At 37.5% G+C, this 19,557-nt stretch overlaps 1 protein-coding gene across 39 annotated transcripts in view; it reads right to left on the reverse strand.

The window, feature by feature from the left end:
* cox11 (cytochrome c oxidase assembly homolog 11 (yeast)) overlaps positions 1–19,557 on the reverse strand; it is a 368,290-nt gene that overhangs the window by 121,450 nt on the left and 227,283 nt on the right. For 28 of the 39 annotated variants that reach the window (XM_069893135.1, XM_069893152.1, XM_069893158.1 and 25 more), the window contains 2 exons: positions 12,706–12,796; positions 6,746–6,865 (listed from right to left, as the gene is read on the reverse strand). Coding sequence is in view for 3 of the 39 variants with exons in the window: in XM_069893165.1 (XP_069749266.1) it covers positions 12,706–12,796 (91 nt within the window). In the remaining 36 variants the exon portion in view is untranslated. The remainder of the gene's footprint in view (positions 1–6,745; positions 6,866–12,705; positions 12,797–19,557) is intronic. The other 11 variants (XR_011342926.1, XM_069893153.1, XM_069893156.1 and 8 more) reach the window with 1 other exon arrangement.

A 19,557-nucleotide genomic window follows, 5' to 3' on the forward strand; every position in this document is an offset into this window, starting at 1 on the left:
AAGCTGTTTTCTCTTCAGCAGTCGGAGTGGTTCTCCCTTGAAAAATCTTTTGAGGTCCCTGATTTCTCAGGAAATTTCATAAACCTATGGTTTACTTGAAATGTCTTTGCAAATGTATTGAATCTGGAACAGACTGTAACAAGCCTTCCCTCAGTTCTTCCAATGCATTGAATTATCGCTTCCCTGGATACAAACTGATCCCTCCAGTGTCTTGCTGAAAAAAATTGCCCCATCAGGGTTTTACAGATGATAACCACTTTCTTTCAGGTCACCACAGAGTTCCTTTTGTTTCTTTTATTTCAAGTGAAACTTTAGGCAGCCAGTCCTCTCCTCTTGTATGAACCACAAGGGCATTGACCAGGCTAAACTAAGTACTCACAAACCATCTGCAAAATGGGGTTTTTCCACAAGCTTGCCAGCTTGTCCTGTTTCAGTCCCAGCTGCTGTTGCTGAACTGAATTATCTCTCCCTCTCACACAGAGAAAAACCTGTTTGACTCTCTGTTTGCAAACCACACAACCCTTTAGAGCAGCAAGCTGCACTGATGAGTTCATTCATCTGTTGCTTTTCAAAACAACAATCCACTAGTGAAGTCCCTTGGGCACTCTTCAAATTTTTTGTAAAGGGTCTTGGAGCCGGACTGTCTTGCTCAAACAGAGCTCCAGTATTTTAAATGAGATCTGTTTTGAAGTGTTTGTGTGTGACTACACTAAAAAACCTGCCACACTTTATCTCACAAAATCATATCTATATACAATATAAAACACAACATATTCTGTCACAGTGGTAAACCTGTGGAATTTTTTACCACTGGTGGTTGTGGAGGCTAAATCATTGGGTGTATTTGAGGCAGAGATTGATAGGTTCTTAATGAGCCAGAGCATCATAGGTTATGGGGAAAAGGCCAGGCAGTGGGACTGAGTGGGAAAATGGATCAGCTCATGATTAAATGGCATAGCAGACTCAATGGGCTGAATGGTCTATTTCTGCTCCTTTGTCTTATGGTCTTATGCATCCAATCATTGGTAATTGTTGCAACAGGGAAATCATGGTTAATTTTTCATCTTACCACAAGGGGAATGCAAGAAAATGGAGAGGGGCAAGGAAAAAGGGAGAGATGGAGTCAGGAAGAGCATAATGCTAAGATGGCCAATGGGGTTTTGCGATCTGATCTTTTCTCATTCATTTAGGGACCAGGGAATGGCCAGTTATTTAAAAGAGGTATTTTATTTGAAGTAAACCAAAAAATTTGCAGATGCTCGGGCTCAAGCCTGAAACATTGACAGCCTTTTATTTTATGATGCTGCGTGACCTGCTGAGTTTCTCTGGCACTTTTGTGTGCTGGAAATGTTTCATTTATGAACCAATCTACATTTTGCAGAGCAGCATTTGGCCTTCTCTTCGGACATGGGAAGATTATCTGGCATCTTCTTGAGTGAAATGTTCTAGTAACATCCAGAGAGTAATTGGTTACATGATAATGATTTTAATTGTGATACCTACCAAAACTTGCCTTCTTCCAAAAATAGAATAAAACATCACCACCTAAATGCCTGGTCAGTGAAGGAAATGCCAGGTGCTTGGGTTGACAGATCATTCTCCTTTTACCTGTTGCACTGATGTAGTTTGTGCTCTTCTGACTTGATCTTGCATGATCGGAGAGTGTGGTATGATTCAAGCTTCCACTGCCTTCAATCAATTCTGTCATTGGTTTGGCCTGTGCTTCATCTTCACTGTGCCTTCACCTCTTAGTAGTGGCAGGACTTTGTCACATTCGCTTCACACTATGCTGGTCTCTTTTGGTCAGCTTTTTCTTTCCTGCACCTTTCTGCGCTTCTGCATTCCCTGCTTTATGAACATCATCTGCACGTTTATCCACAAGTTTCATGCTAGATTGATTGATTTCAGACAACCTTTTTGGTCAAGTCATGGATATTTATCAGTTTTACTTGCTGTAATGTAACATTTCCTGGTATGAATGTGACATTTTCTGATCTATTACAATGAAATCCATATTATTGCTGTGATGACCAGTGTGTTTTAATATGGCTGCAGCTTAAGGATAGCTGAGGGTTAAATCACCTTAAGCAGCTCCATGAGAAAAATGTATAAGCAGAAATCCCAGACGGATTGCTTATGAGATGTCCTGGAGAGGGTTCTGACCACCATTACAGATGTTAGTGAATGAAGAAGAGCAGAGAATATTAGAAAGTAACACTGTAGTACCAAGACTAATCAATCAGTGCGTGCCATAGGAGTAAAAAATAAGTATAAAAATGAAATTGTAATCACTTAGATTTAGTCTTAATTTAAGTCTTAGAATCACTTCATGTCAGAATCACTTAGAGCTACTTAGCTATATACTGTAACTACAAAAAGCAATTGTAGTTTTTACAACAACTTTACTATGTAACTGCAGCACCACAAAAGGAAACTGCAAGTCCAATAAGCAGACAATATGTACACACCTCATGATTGTGGACTTGTCTGTCATCACTACAACAAGATCATCTCCAACAAGTGCTTTCTAGATTCTTTGGGTTCACCTTGTTCAGAGGACTTTCTGCAGTGTAATTTTCTTCTACACTGGGAACGTGACTCATTGGTTTGAACTGCACCATTTCAAGGTTCGTGGCTTGCTTCAGGAATGACAAGGCATATTGCTCCCAAGTGAAGCTGAAATGCCTTTTAACATAATTTTTAAATTTAGACATACAGAACGGTAACAGGCCCTTCTAGCCTACGAGCCCGTGCTGTCTAATTATACCCAATTGACCTACATCCCCTGTGCGTTTTGAATGACAGTAGGAAACTGGACTTCGGACATGGGGAGAACATATAAACTCCTTCCAGAGTGGGATTCTAACCCAGGTCCCTATTTCTGCTGGTGCTGCAACAGTGTTTATTGATGTAAATGTATCTAATATATTAACCTTCCCAAGAACTGATGTTGTTGTATACGTCTTTCCCTCTCTCCATTTGACTCATTTCACCCACTTCAATTATTGTGCACTATTTGGGAAAATGATTTCCAATCCACATTGTAGGCAATTTTCCCCACATGCAGGGCATTTCTTTATCATTTTCCAAACTTTGTGTTTGACAACACTGGCAATATTCAAACCATCCTGCGAGTACATTCCTGATTGTATTTTCTGTCCTATGCATATGCTTCCTTCTGCTGTTCAGCTATCATTTCTAGCCAAAATTAGGATAGCCCTGCAGCTCCACAAGTCAGTACATCGATGTCTGCAATCACATAATGGTCATTTCTTTGGGCTGGACCCAGAAGCTCCACAACCATTACAATTGTCTGTGGCAAGTCCTTCAAATCTCTGAAACTGCAATGATATTTTCACAATTTTCACCATTAAGAAAGTTTCAAATGACAGTAGAGCTCCAGCTTCACAGCACCAGAGACCCAAGTCTGATCTAAGTGGAGTTTGCATGTTCTCCCAGTGACTGAGAGGGCTTCTTTCAACATCCCCCCGAAATATGTAGGTTGGTAGGTTAATTGGTCACTGTTAATTGTCCATACTCTGTAGGTGAGTGGTAGAATCTTGGAGGAGTTGATTTTTAATTCTTTTATTATTCTCCCCACACTCTTATCTGGGAGTAGTTGATAAGAGTGTGGGGAGAATGAAAATAGTAATTGAAAATGTGGGGTGAATAAAATCCAAGCATTGCGGAACCATTCACAGAGCAGATGGTCGATCATACATTACATTTTTTTTAAAGTGATACCAATAAATAGTGCATATGTAGATGAGAGGGAAAGATAGATAATCAAGAGTCAGAGAGACTAGGGAGCAAAGGAAAACTTAGTAAAAGACATGAATAAAGCGTGAGAGTGACAGAGGGGTGAGAAGGATAGATGAGGAGGTTTGTAGAGCACAGGGAGGGGGGTTGAGGGTAGAGAATGAGTGAGCTACAGAGAAAGCATATTATTTGAAGAACTATTTTGCCACCAATTATTTGCCATTATGGAATATAATTACACACGTTGAAAATATAACTATCAAGGTATTAAAGAATGTAGTGAGTGTCCTTGATAGAATTATAGATCATTTCATTTTAATTAGTTTTTCCTGCATTTCTACTTCTTCAAATTCAAGAAGAAAATAACTGAATTAAGAAATGGAACGATGAGGTGTTCAAGTTAATAGTTGTTGTTGAGAGTAAATCTCTCTTGATATACTATACTTTTATTAATGTATATTTAAAAATAAACTTACACACAGGGACACACTATCACATTCTGTCACTGAGAGGAGTTCTGGTTGAATTGCAGAAAGATTGGTAAGTCAACCTCTTGATAATAGCAATGTGCATCATGTGAAGAGATCATTGAAGCAGGAAATGAATCCTGCACTGCCCATATTTGACTGAACTAATTTTAAAAGTAGGTATGTGGAACTTGGGAAACCTCTTCTAAACTCTGACACAATCCATAACTTTTATTGAGATCTCATATTATAAGATCCAAATTTTCTATTTGCATTTTAACTTGGATTACTTTCCATACAAGGGGAAAGTTCTCAATTTGGACTCCTTATTTCTTGGTCAAAATTTGCCAACTATCATGGACATTGAAGACATTTTATATGAATTTAAGCCATAGCATTCAAACTTTATGATTTCTAATGTGAAACTACCAGAAATCCCTGCTTAAATAATTGTTGGCCATACAAAATCATATACTTCATAATTAACATCTGTTTCTAGCATTTTTGAGCAATCATTTTGGAAGAAAATAATTTGTATTCCAGCCTTGGCCAAAAGTGTTGAGATGTGCCATCAGACTCTTTGGCATTGCCCCTGACAAGTGTTGGGGTTTGTAGGTTCTATCCTTGGTGGTAGTCTGTGATACCAGGATCAGAAAGTTAGTTGCCACCACAACAATTCTGTCAAGCACTATCTATCTTCTGTAAATCCATGCTGACTTTACTGATCCTGTCAGTTTTCCAATTTCTCTGCTATAACACCATTAAAAAGAAACTCTAGCAATTTTCTCCATAACAAATATCGTTAACTGGTGTATAATTCTGTTTTCTGTCTTCATTTTTTTTTTATACAAATACTGGGATTAATTTAGTTATCCTCCAATTGATGGGAACTGATCAGACCCTATGATTGGCTTGACTAGGTTTGCCACTTCCTGCAGCCTTCTGCATTCCTGGGCACTCAAGTTTCTTAACCAATTAGAACCCTAATTTCATCCTCCTTCTGAATGAATATTTGGATCATCCTATGGTTGATCTTCCCCAAGGAATATTTTGCAACAAGATGATAAATTAATCCTTTTTATGACATCTATGATGGCCTGTACTGTAGCTTATTCCTCAACATATTGGGGCAGAAATCAATCCTGTTTGTACTCCAAGACTTCCTCCTCCATCATATTGATACTAATTTGGCTCGCTCAGTCTAAGCGTAGATTAAAGCCAGGCCTTATTACAATTGTACCCTTATGCACAGGTCACTAATTTCCTATTTAGTATAATTCAAATTTAAGGCTATTGTCACGTGTACCAAGATGCAGTGATAGAGAATGTTTTGCATGCAGATTTGGAGACAGTTCATACATGGTACAAGATGTAAAACGCAGTTTAAATGCAAAAAAAGTTAGAGTTACAGGGACAGTTCTGTTGGTACAGAGCAAAGGAAGCATAATTTTATTACATTGCCTTTGCTTACAATTGCCAGTGGTTCATTTATAATTTTATTTGTTGTAAAGTAACGTCTGCAACAGTATTAACAGAGATGGTGGCAGTATATTAGAGACAGTTTTTGGCCTACAAATCTAGAAATTAACTAAAAGCATAAAATTCTAGCATCAAAGGCTGAATAAATGTACAGTCTGAGGGGTGAAAGATGGCCATGTCCTATCTTCTCTGGATTGTCCACAATACTACAATATTCAGATTATAGTATTTGGCCAGGCTCCATTTGTCTGGTTTCCATATCTGGAGCTATTGGAAATACTAACATAGATGTTGACAAAATATCAGGAGGAGTGCTTTGGCTTAGCAAAACAATTTTTTAAAAAAATGTATAGGATAGTAACAGGCCCTTATGCCCCATGAGACCATACCTCTCAAATATACCAATCCCCTGTACATTTTGAAGGGTCGGAGGAAACCTACACAGACACGGGGAGAATGTACAAACTCCTTACAGACAGCGCTGGATTCGATTCCTGGTTATTGCACTAACTCCCACTCAAATCATGCCACCTACTCCAAGGCTCTAAAATAAACTGAGCCAACTAAAGGTCTTGTTTGTTTGACAAAAGGTATTGTTTTTTGAAAATATAAAAGTTTTCCAGACATGTAATAATATCCAAGTACAAAATATAACAATCAAATATTTAATATAAAATCTATTACATGCTGATAAAAGCCCCAACCTCTTCCCCCACTAAACTAACCCCAAGGAAAAAAGAGAAAGAAAGAAAGAAAATAGGTAGGAAAACACAAGAATAAAGAAAAGTAAGAAACTAGAATAGAAACCTGGTTGCTGGAAGGTCCCCCTCACCATATGGAATTAATTGTTTATAACTTTAAATACTTTCAAGAAGGTTAATGAAGTTCGAGGCTTAAGGAAGAGTTCAATAAATAAATTCCCTAAATTTTTAAATAAAGGCATCAAATTTTCAAAAATACATCATATGTTTTTCTCAAATTATAATTGATCTTCTCCAAAAGAACATTGCTATGCATTTCTGAATTTGAATGTTCCATACCTTATTGGGCATCTGATTTCCATGTCACTGATATACATTTTCTTGCTACTACCAAGGCAATCTTTAAAAATGTTTTTGGTATGTAGATAGTTTCAATTTTGGTCATCCCTTCAATATTACCTAATAAAAATAACAATGGAGTTTGCAGATATTAATTCCTATAACCCATTCAAAATAAATTTCCAAGTTTGACCAAAAAGGCTTCACTCTGAGGCAGGACCAAATAAAGTGTAAAAGAGTATGTACCTCCTGACCACATCTAAAACACTGATCGAATAAATCTGACTTCAATTTATGTAACTTTTGTAAGATATAATTGATGTTAAAAATTATATTGAACATATAGCTAACATTTATAGTATTTGTCATACTATCCCAACACAACTCCGATCAGTTTATTTCATAAATATTAACATTTAGATCTGTCTCCCAACATTCTCTAGACCTATGAATCCCCTATTTAACAGTTCTCTTCTGCAATAAAGTATACAAAGCCAAAATAAATTTCTTAATATATCTACTGCATATCATTTCTATATCACATTTGAGTAATGACATTGTTAGACCCAGTTTATCTCTCAAATAAGCCTGTTTCCATGCCGTAAACTGTTATAAACATGGTTATATAGTAATTGATAATCATAAGAGGGTATTTTTTATTCCTATTTATTTTTTAATTGATCAAATGTCATTAACCTTCTTCCTACATAGCAATCTTATAAACATCTATTTCCTTTCTGAAACCAAATTTTAGAAGTAATTATTGTCCATTGATAAAGGATTAAGTCGGTTTTGTATCGAAGGTATTTTAGCCCAAATCACATTCCTCATTCCAATTTAATCACTTACTTTATTCCAAATATTAATAAATGCTTCAGCAGAGATGCTTCCCTTTCCCCAGATAATAACTTCGCTTCCCATTTTTATATAAATCTTCTGATATCTTCTCCTATTTTGTCAATTTCTATTTTATCTTCCATATCAAAGAAAAAAGTTAAAAATCTTAATTGGGCTGCCTTATAATAATTTTAAAAATTTGTTAATTGCTAACCTCCTAACTCAAATTTCCAAATCAATTTATCTAAAGAAACTCTCAACATCTTACCCTTCCAAAGAAAATTTCTAATGTTTATATTTAATCTTGAAAAAAACTTTTGCAGTATCATTATTGGCAATGTTTGGAATAAATATTGAACTGCAGGAAATACATTCATTTTAACACAATTAACCCTAACCAATAATGTAATTGGCAACATCTTCCACTTATTCAATCCTCACCAATTTTCTTAAGTAAAGGTACATAATTTAATTTATATACATTCTCTAATTTATTATCTACCTATATACCTAAATATTTTATCCCATTCACTGTCAATTTAAATTGAGTAACTCGTTGACATTGAGTATAGCCCCTATAGTAATAGGCATAATTTCACTTTTATCCTGGTTTACCTTATAGCCAGAGACCTTACCATATTCATCCAATCTTAATTTACATAGTGAAACTATTAGCTTTGTCAAATAAATCAAAACAATTTCAGCAAATAAATTAATTTTATATTCTTCTTAGTTAACTTTAAACCCTTTAATATCCAGATCAGTTCAAATTAGTTCTGCAAGAGGTTCAATTGCTAAAATAAATAACGCAGGTGATAAAAGGTATCTTTGCCTATTAGATCTAATCAATGGAAACAATTTGAAACCTGCCCATTTGTAACAACTTTATCCTTAGGGTTATTGTTAGCCACTTTCAGGTAGCCAATTGTCCTGTTTGTAAAGCCGCATATTTTGGCAATATGCGGCTGTTGGGAGGCCACGTGAATGTGCAGGAGGCACATGCAAGGCGAACTTTGTAACCCTCCTCTGAGAGAAAAGTGGTCTCCCCAGCCATCTGAATGCAGCTGCCTAAAAGCGGCTGCATTCTGGATGACAATCAGCTGGCGAGCACCTGCCTGACAGCTCCTCTCTCAGCTGCCCCTTCCCCTGGCGCAGGATGTAGGTGCAGGAGCAGCTGGCTGGGCTGTCGGTGGGGGCCGGGGCGGGGGAGAGCGGGGGCCGGGGCGGGGGCCGGGGCGGGGGCCGGGGCGGGGGCCGGGGCGGGGCAGGGGGCGGGGCGGGGGCGGGGCGGGGGGCGGGGCGGGGGCGGGGCGGGGGGCGGGGCGGGGGGCGGGGGCGGGGGGCGGGGCGGGGGCGGGGGCCGGGGCGGGGGCCGGGGCGGGGGCCGGGGCGGGGGCCGGGGCGGGGGCCGGGGCGGGGGAGAGCGGGGGCCGGGGCGGGGGCGAGCGGGGGCCGGGGCGGGGGAGAGCGGGGGCCTGGCGGGGGAGAGTGGGGGCCGGGGCGGGGGAGAGTGGGGGCCGGGGCGGGGGAGAGCAGGAGAGAGCAGGGGCTGGCCAAAACAATGCCAGTACCCGACTCGAGCACCATACTCCCCCGCTGGCTGCTCCAGCCCCCTTCTCCCAAACTGGCCATCCCAGCCCCCCTCTTCTCCAACGGCCGCCTCAGTCCCCTTCTCCCCTGCCAGAGGGCAGAGCGATCAGTGTAGGGCCATTCCATGGGGGATGTCCTCGTGCTGATGGTGCGCGCTGGCTGTCCCAGCTGACAGCCAGCCATCCTAACTTGACAGCTCAAGGGACAGGAGCTGGAATGCACTCAGATGTACATCCCAATGCAGCTGTCCCTTCAGGTAGCCAGCGCTGAGCTTTTAGCGCTGCCACCGAATGTCAAGTCAAAGGGCCGCTTTCTCTTCTTCAGGTGCATTCTTAGTGGAGAATACACCTGAAGAAGCCTATATAAAGCTTTAACCTAGTTTATAAACAGTGGACCCATCCAAAATTTCTCAAACACCTTAAACAACAAGTCCCACTCTAATTGATCAAACATTTTTTTAGTGTCCAAAGCCACTACCACACTTAAATCTCCCCTCTTTTGTGCTAAATGTATTAAACTAAGTAACAGTTACATAATCCACAGATTTTTTTTTCTTTTTTACAAAAACTGTCTGATCCATGTGTACCAATTTTGGTAGAAACTTCATCAATCTATTATCTAAAACTTTTGCAATTATCTTATAGCTACATTTGACAAATGGCATTTTTGTCCATGTGCAGTTTAAATGGTTTCACCAGCAAAGATGAAGGTAGAAAAGTTGTGCTTTCCCATCCAAAATGTTATGCAATTGAAAATAGCTCCCCACAAAAGAAAACGAGTGTAACCCCATTGAAACTTTGTTTGTCCACTTTCAAAATTGATACTTTGTAGTTTTATTGAAATTGCATCATCAGTTGACACATACGTCAAACAGCAGAAGGAAGAGCTCAGGTTTCACTCTCTTCGATGATGACGTGAAGTTGGAGTTCAACGGAAACCTCAATTTCATCTGCTGGTGGCTAGTTGGGGCGGCACGGTTGGCGGAGAGGTTAGCGCAACACATTTACAATGCCAGAGATCAGGACTGGGGTTTGAATCCCTCGCTGTCAGTAAGGAGTGTGTACATTCTCCCTGAGTCTGCGTGGGTTTTCCCTGGGAGCTCCAGTTTCCTCCCACCATTCAAAACATACCGGGGTTGTAGGTCAATTGGGTGTAAATTGGGCAGCATGGACTTGTGGGCCAAAATGTCCTGTTACCGTGCTGTATGTCTAACTTTAAAATAGTGTTCAAATTTATTGTCAGAGTAGATACATGACATCATATAAAACCCTGAGGTTCTTTTTCCTCTAGGCCAAACAGAATTTCTATTTATTGGAAATGTAAACTGTAATTAAAAAAGATATGTGCACAAAAGATAGAAATGTAAACAAATAAAAACTAAATAAACTGAATGTACAAATACAGAAAAAAAATTCAGTAATAAATAATCTCCAAAGGTCCTTAAATGACTCTCTAATTGAAGCTGATGGTGGAGGGGGGAGCAATTATTCCTGAACCTAGTGGCATGAGTCTTATGACACCTATACCTCTTCCCTGATGGCAAAAGCCTGGGTGGTGTGGATCCTTGATAATTGCTGCTGCTCTCTAACAGCAGTGTTCCACATCGATTTTCTCAATCATGGAGAGAGTTTTGCTTGTGACGTACTGAACTGTGCACATTACTTTTTGCAGTACTTTCCTCTCAGAGCTATTGTTTTCCCCACACCAGACAGTGATGCAGCCAGTCAGCACACTTCCCACCACTCATCTGTAGAAGTTTGCCAAGGTTTCTGATGTCATGGCGAACCATGGCAAACTTCTGAGGAAGTAGTGATGCTTTACCTTAAAAATAAGACCTCTCAGCCTCTCAGAGAAATCAGTCAACAGAAGTCATACTTCATCAGATTGTTGGCAGTCTATCTCCTAAGATAGACTTGATCTTATGTGAGGCTCAGCTAAACTCATTGAATAGAGCAAGAGAGAAAGGGAAGGATATCACAGTGGTGGTTGTGACATGAAGATTACTGCAAATTCTCAACCCTAAGTAAAGACATTTTCCCACATAAGAAATTCTGTTCAACTATTATTTACAAATCACTTCTCAAGACTTCTACATGATCGACAATAATCCAATTACTGTCATTGTAAACACCCAAAGCTGAGAAAGATACCCAGTTCTCCCCATGAGATTCAGCCATTTGCACAAGCAGCTGTCTCTGCCTTTATCCTGCTACAGTCAGCCAATCACATCCCTCCCTCCACTACTTGTGTTGCCCCTTCCTTCTTCTGCCCCCATCACCCTCCCACCCCCACCCCCCCCCCCCCCCCCCACACACACATATATGGTGAGTAATATGATGGGATAACAAGGGTATATGAACTGATGCTCTGGTAATGCATGATCCTCTACAACCCTCCATGCTCAAAAAAATTCAGATACAACCTCACCACCACTTTACAGCAACAGAGATTGACAGTAAATGCTGGAATTGACAGTGATATTCTGAGCTAATAATTATTTGATAAACTAGAGCTCCCGAGGCAAAAGGTCATATACAACCAGGTTGTACCTGGTGCCTCATTACACAGTATTTCACACAAAATCTTGTGAGCTATTGTAATATGAGCCTGTGAATAAATGCTTTGCACTTTATTGGCTCTAAATCTAAATGTTATTTGCATGAATGAACACCTCAGTTGATTATTCTCATATATTGGTGTTAAATAGACAAGGAAATAAACAAATGTGCGGTGCTAGATTTTGCCTGGAGTATTTGAACATTTAATAAAGTTCTAGGCATTAATTTCCTCAGATAACATCCAGAATCAAGATGTTTTCTGGTGCAAGGTTTTGCAGATTGCTGACAATTTTACCATATTCTTGGTAAAAATAATAAATTAGTGGGTAGCCACAGCCAATTGTGTCTGCTTGTGTCAACAATTAAGAACAGCTCATAATTCAATTCCCTTACCAACTCTTTAAATTCTTAGTGCAAATGGACATAAGGAGCAGTTAAACATTTCGATTTACTTTCAAACTTCTTTTGGCTATGGCCCCTTTAGGACTCTGCTCCACATTTATGAGCCCCCTTCCCCGTGAAGCAGTCTTGTTTCATTGGTTTCTTCTGTATTTCTTTGTTGACTACATAAAAGCATCACAAATATTTCATGATTTCAGTCCATGACCTTCTCTTAAATGTGTTCTGGCTCCCACTGGAGCTATATGCCCCCATTGAGAATGGCTGCACCAGAGAAGGCTTTAAATAATGGAACAAATTGTGGGGCAGGAAAATCAAGACCCACAGAGAATGGAGAGTTGTCAGGTGGCCAGGGAGAGAGATTTAGTCTAATAAGGACAGAGAGGAAGCCCAGGGTAATTCCAGGGTCTGGGCCAGTAAGCATTAAAAAAAGCGGTGCTGAGGAAATATCAGTCAAGATACAGAAGTTATAGAAACAAGAAGTTTTATGTCTGGAGCATGGTACAGGGGCAATTCAGAACAAAGATGAATGGATGATACTGCTGAATAAAGATGGAAAAAAGCACTGCAGTTTACCTTCATTCACAGAAAGTGATTCCAGTATAGCGTGCCCAATCTGTAGCCCAATATTCCATGACCACTCTGGCTTCAGTTTTTTTTCTTCGCCCTTAAAAAAAAATCAGGGTGAGCCTCAATCATGCTCTGCAATTTAGTAACATCATGATTTATCCTACGCCTAATCTCTATTTTCATGAATTCCCTTAAGCATCCAACATTCTGCACATCTCAGCCTTGAGTTTACTTTATAGCTCAGTTGCCAATTAAAAGAGTACTTACAATATTTGGCATAATGCTGTTTTTCAAAATCTAAATCACAAATGCTTGATCATTTATCCCGAGATTGCACAACTAAATTCTAGTCTCTTCAGATAATTTAATTTAATTGAAATATACAGCACAGTAAAAAAGCTCTTTTAGCCCAGAAGCCTGTTTCGCCCAAATACACCCAATTAACCAACAACCCTGGTACATTTTTGACAGTGGGAGAAAACCAGAGTACCCGGAGGAAACTCACACAGGTAAGTGGAGAACGTACAAACTCTTTACAGACAGCGTGGGATTCAAACCTCGGTCCCAATCGCAGCACTGTATCAATGTACTGCTACGCTAAGCCTGCTGCCCTCTATGCTAACCACGACATCTTAGTCACTAGCTTCTTATTATCAATTTGCCAGAAGGTTGCTGCAGTGAGATCAACATAGTTCAATGAACTTCAGTGAGTACAAGTTTTTTTTATTCTTAAGTATTGACCTTGACTGAGGTGCAGCCAGATGCATTAGTAAGGGCATAATAATTACTGACCAGCATACCTATCAACTGACTTTATAATTGTATATTTCTTTTAAGTAGAAGCATTGGACTTACAAAAGGTAAAATAATTCAATAAGCTAGCCTATTTCAGATGTTTAAAAAATTTTGGACACTGGAAATCTGAAAATTAGAGAAGAAAATGTTGGAAATATTTAACAGATTCAGCAGCATCTCTGAGGACAGAAACGAGGTAATTGGGAGAACCTCGATTTTTATGGGCGCATGTTTCCAAGGGACATGAGGCCTTCCCATTGTGGCCATTCTGCAGGGTGAAACAGTGAGAAGGCTTCAGAAACCATATCCTGAGCAATAAGTTGAGAAATAAGGTATTACAAAAAACTTACAAACATCAATAAAGAAACAAAAAAGGTTCATATGAAACCACATTCATCTTACACATGTAAATTAATCAATAATCTTATTTACCTACAACAGAAGCTGAGAGAATCCTTTGAAACTTTCTTAATGCAGATAATTGCTGGTGTATAGATTTGAATAACCCACTCAGCAGATGTGGTCCTATTTGTGAAATAGGACACAGAGCACTGTAGAGGCACTTCAGTTCACAATGTTGTGCCATCTTATGCAAACCTTCCCTACCACATACCCATAACCCAAATCTGAGAGTTGAACCAGGGAAGTGGTCATTAAGCAAGGTAAAGTTAACTATCACAAGATTTACACTTCTAAAGCTACCAAAGTAAGTTGACTGTCCAATGAAAGGAAATACTTAGAGAGAAGAATCAGAAAAGGGGAGGTTATTGGATACAAAACATGATGCATTGGTGAGAGAGAGAGGGAGAGAATTCTGTAATAGGGTAGAATTATTTAATTGAACAGGATAGTGATTTTAAAATGAATGATGACCTCTAAAAGTACCTGCTGTTTTGAGGATAAAGGCTGAAATGGCAATAATCTGAAATCACGATGGGTGTAGAAATGCTTTAGAGCTTTTCAGCATAAAAAACAGGCCATTTGGACTAATTTATCCATTGTCATCCAAGTTACTTATCTGAGCAGGTCCCAGTTGCCTGCACTTGGCCCACATTCCTCAATATTTATCCAAATATATTTTAAATTATATTTGAAATTAAACCTGATTCCATCTTTTCTTAAGCTCTTGGTGACAATTTAGAGTGCATTTAGTCTGAATCAATTACAATGAAATTAAAACATATGCAGGTGTTTTCCTGTTGCTTTATAAAACACAACTGATCTTTGAAAGCCATTGCTACCACTTGCAAACTGATGTAATCAGGGGCAAGAACAACAGCAAGAGCAGAAAGCAAAGGAAGTACAAGTTTGTGCACAAGGTGCGTTTCTCAACACAAATTTTCAACTTCTAGCCAACAATAAAAGAGGAAATGTTCAAGAGATAGGACTGTAGATAAATTTGCTGAGTACGGTTTTTAAAGGACACTGATGTGATACAACTTTCCATAAACTTACATGTTCAATGAAAAGATGCAAATAATATTCAATAATCCTGCTTGGCTATAGAACCACATTTTGTAATCCCTGTTCTTTGCCTGGAGCAGATGATCTTCAGGTTTTCCTCCTTTTCAGGAGATGCTAAGGATGGCACAATTACGCAGCAGATGGTACTGCTACCTCACAACTCTAGTTAACTGAGTTCACTATTTTCCACCACTGCTGGCTGTATGAACTTTGTATGTTTTCCCTGTGACAATGTGAGTATTGAAAGTTTAGGTATCATTCCTCGAACTTCCACAGGCCTCATTTATAACATTGCAGAAGACAGAGGAGAAACAAGGGACAGCTGAAAAAGATTAAACTTATTAGGAGACAGAAAACTTCGAGTCACACTGAAAAGAGGTAAATTAGAATGAGCAAGGCAAGCAGAGAAATTGGATTGGTCCATGAAATGAGACCATCCCTGTGGATTATAGAGGATAGTGGAAGAGTCGAGATGAAATGAAAATTTTGGAGGACAACATGGATTTAACTTTATATTCTTGGTCAAAATATCCTTTAGGCCTCAAATACTCCACAAGTCATCTCGAGATATTAAATTCCTTTAAAGATGTGAGGGATTTAAGGAAATGAAACTCAAGGCTTTGCTTGGGCTAGTCATTCATCTTTTGAGAGGATAGAGTAACTGTATCAGTGGAGTCTTTGCAAGGAGAAATGAGATCTGAAGAATGTGAAGGACAGAGAATCCTAAGGGGCATCAACATCAAAGTTGTTTTATCTTGTGGTCAGGTTGCATTTTTATTATACAGAGAATACAATTGTTTAGGAATATTGCAGGGGTGCCCACTTAGATTCCCGTATAATAAAACTATTTTTTAAATAAAATCTTCCCAACAAAAAAAAGTTACTTAATTAAAACAAATGTTACTCATGAAACATCTTTAATTTGCTATCAACAAACATGAACTATGATCTATGAAATCATAGACTCACAGAAACGCACAGAATCACAAAATAGATGTGCAAATCTCTACAGGTATGAACATATGAAAACACTTTATCTCTTTGTAGACTTGTAGGGATTTTGAAAGAAAACGATTTGGTATTCACAGCAGCACATTGTGAAGTAACTCACTAACCTCATTAAAAAAAAATCCTTGGTGAATGAACATCATGATATATTGATCTAATTTTGTCCTGTCACATTAAATAGATGACAAATGAAAGTTCTATTCATATCCCACAATACAGCTGCATGAAAATAATGTTTGTTTTAAAAATGCTTGCTGTAATGCACTCAAGAGTCAAAACGGGAAAGGTTTGAATAAATATACTGAAAATTTAAATGAGCATTTGATAGTGAACATGTATTTAAATTGTACTTTTATTAAAAGAAAATATTTTGGCCCACCGAAAATGTTCTTACAGCAACTAAATCATTCCTTTTGATTAAAGAGTATGTCTGACCTGCTGCAAGAGTTGCAGAACAGTCTATATGATAATGGCATAATCCACAGATCAGACTAGAAAGGCACCTGGGATAACTTAGTTATGTTTACAATTTATTTCTCAGTGACAATATAGAAATTTCAGCTCCATGAACAGAAATGTTGTGGCTTTACAGGCATGGACTACTTGTGTTGAAATAAAATAGGGTGATATGGCAACTAATTTACTCAATGCACGATTCCACAAACAGCAATAAGATAAATGATCAGGTACTCTTCTTTAGTGGCACTTGAGGAATCAATACTGATATCTCACAAGAAAGTTGGAAGAAAAAAGATCACTGTTCAACTCAATACTAATCATTTTGCCAGCACATTGCACTAATTAATTTGATAATGGAAAGTTACAGAATAGTTATTGATATTACATTTTCTATCTCTGATCTTTTGGCCTCCCTCTCCTGATTTCAGGGAGTTAATGTCCTTCAGGTTGTGCATATTCCCAGTATTTCATTCCATGACAAGCAACAGTGGGCTTTGTTAAGCATGGATTTGCACCACTGATATAAATTCATCTTGTAAACTTTTCATTGAATATTTTATTTAAATGTTTTACCATATATGTAATTAACAAACAATTATATAAAACAATAACAATTTAAATTTAAGAGAGTTTCCAATATTACATAATGGTTATAGCCACTTCCTTTCCCTCCCATACCCTTCCTCCCTCCCTAAACCCCCCCACTCTCAAAGAAAATTGTATATAGAGGATATATAGTTATATAAAGTAAAGAAAAAGAAATAGCTCCATGGGTTGCTTGGAGGATCGCTTTCCAACATACAGGACTTCAGCAAGATTTATATGATCAATTTAGGGAAGAAGATTCACACAGGTCTCAAGAGGCTGGAAGAACACCATTTCATATTTTTACCTAAAATTTGCATATACAGTCTCCAAATTTGCAAAAATATACCATTTTTATTTCTCATATGTAATTTTCTCCAAAGGGATACAGCTTTGAATTTCTGCATTCCACCTTCCCATACACAAATGTGAATCTGATTTCCAGGTCATTGCAATACACTTCCTTGCCACTGCTAATGCTATTTTAACACATTTCATTTGGTATATTGATAGTTTCAACTTTTGATCCTTCTATATTTCCCCAATAGAAATAAATCTGGGTTTTGTGGAAATAGAATATCTGTAACTTGTTCTAAAAAAAATTCCCCAAGTCCACCAAAAAAGGCTGATAAATCTGATTTCATTCTATTTAATTTTTGTGGACATGTCTAAGTTGAATGAAAGAAAGTTCCTGTCCCTTCTAAAACATTGATCTGATAAATCTGATTTCATTCTATTTAATTTTTGTGGTGACAAAAACAGTTGATATCAAAAATTATACTGAACTAATCTATACCTTACATTAATAGTATTTGTCATACAATCTCGACATAGATCTGACCATCTTTGCTCATCAATTGCAAGATTTAAATCCATCTCCCACCTCTGCCTAGATTTATGACTCGATGTTTAGTAGTTCCTGTTTGTAATAAAAGATACATTGCAGAAGTAAATTTCTTAGTATTTCCCTTCCTAATAAGAATTTCCACCTCACTATAAGTAGGTAACAGCATTGCTGGACCTAACTTATCCCTCAAATATCCTTTTATTTGAAAATAACAACTTAGTTATTCTATATTTATTCTTTAGTTGTTCAAATGACATAAATGAGTCTTGTTCATAACAATTTTTAATGGCTTTATGAAATCAAATTGTTAAAAATTAATTATCCTTTGAAAAAGGTACAAGATAATTTTGAATCAGAGGCATCTTGGGTGATATACCATCTTTAATTCCAATTGTGTAATTTACCTTGTTCCAAACAGTAATCAAATATTTCAATAATGGTATTTCTTTAAAAGCAATCATTAATTTTTGAATCTCATTTGTATAAGAATTTCTCTGCAAATCTCTCTCCTATTTTATCCAATTCTATTTGAACCCATGTTGGTTTTTTTGCTCTTTCAAAAAAGATTAAGAAGTCTCATTTGAGCTGTTGATAATAATTCTTGAAGTTAGAATGCTGTAGGAATCCCAATTCATAGTTCCATGTTAATCTTTCTGTAAAAACTCTTGATATTTTACCTTTCCAAAGTAATTTCCTTGAGGTAATAATATAGGTAGGGTTTGAAAAAGGTATTGTACTCTTGGGAATATATTAATCTTAATACAGTTAACCCTTCCTACTAACATTATAGGTAAAATCATCAATGTCTTTAAATCAACCTTTTTAAGTAATGACAAATAATTCAATTTATATAAATTTTTTAAATTATTATCTACATGATTCCCTAGATATTTAATTTAATCTTTTGGACATTTAAATTGAGTATTTCTTTGACAATAAGCATAATCTCCTTCTGTAAGGGGCATAATTTCACTTTTGTCCCAATTTATTTTGTAACCAGAAATCTTACTATATTCTTACAATTTAAAATATAAATTATGCGAGGAATTCTCAGGTTCTGTCAAATATATAACATCATCTGCAAATAAACAAATTTTATGCTGTTCTTGACCAACCTTAAATCCCTTAATTTCCAAATCACTCTTAATTGGCTCTGCTAGTGTCTCTATAGCTAATACAAACAAAGCTGGAGATAAGGGGACATCCTTATCTACTAGATCTTGTCAATTGAATGGGGTGGATATTTGACAATTAGTTAATACTTTAGCTTTAGGATCATCATATAATGCTTAATCCAATTTATAAAAGTTTGACCAAATTCAAATTTATCCAAAACCTTGAACAAAAAATCCTACTCCAATCTACTGAATGCTTTTTCTGCATCTAAAGACACTGCAGCATTTGCATCTTTTCTTTTTTGTGCTAAATGTATAATACTAATTTGTTTGCTGATTTGTCTCCCTTTTACAAAGTTTGATCCATATTTATTAATTTAGGTCAATTTTGTGATTCTATTCACCAATATTTTGGCAAGTATCTTATTATCTGCATTTATTAATGAAATAGGTCTATGACATGAAGGTTTTAAAGGGTCTCTATCTTTTTTGGTATCACAGTAATTATTGCTTTTGAAAAAGATTCTGGGAGAATATGAGTTAGTGATGGTTGGTCTAACATTTCCATAAAAATAGGAATCAATA

This window comes from Narcine bancroftii, chromosome 8, assembly GCF_036971445.1.
Source record: "Narcine bancroftii isolate sNarBan1 chromosome 8, sNarBan1.hap1, whole genome shotgun sequence".
Classification (NCBI taxonomy): domain Eukaryota; kingdom Metazoa; phylum Chordata; class Chondrichthyes; order Torpediniformes; family Narcinidae; genus Narcine; species Narcine bancroftii.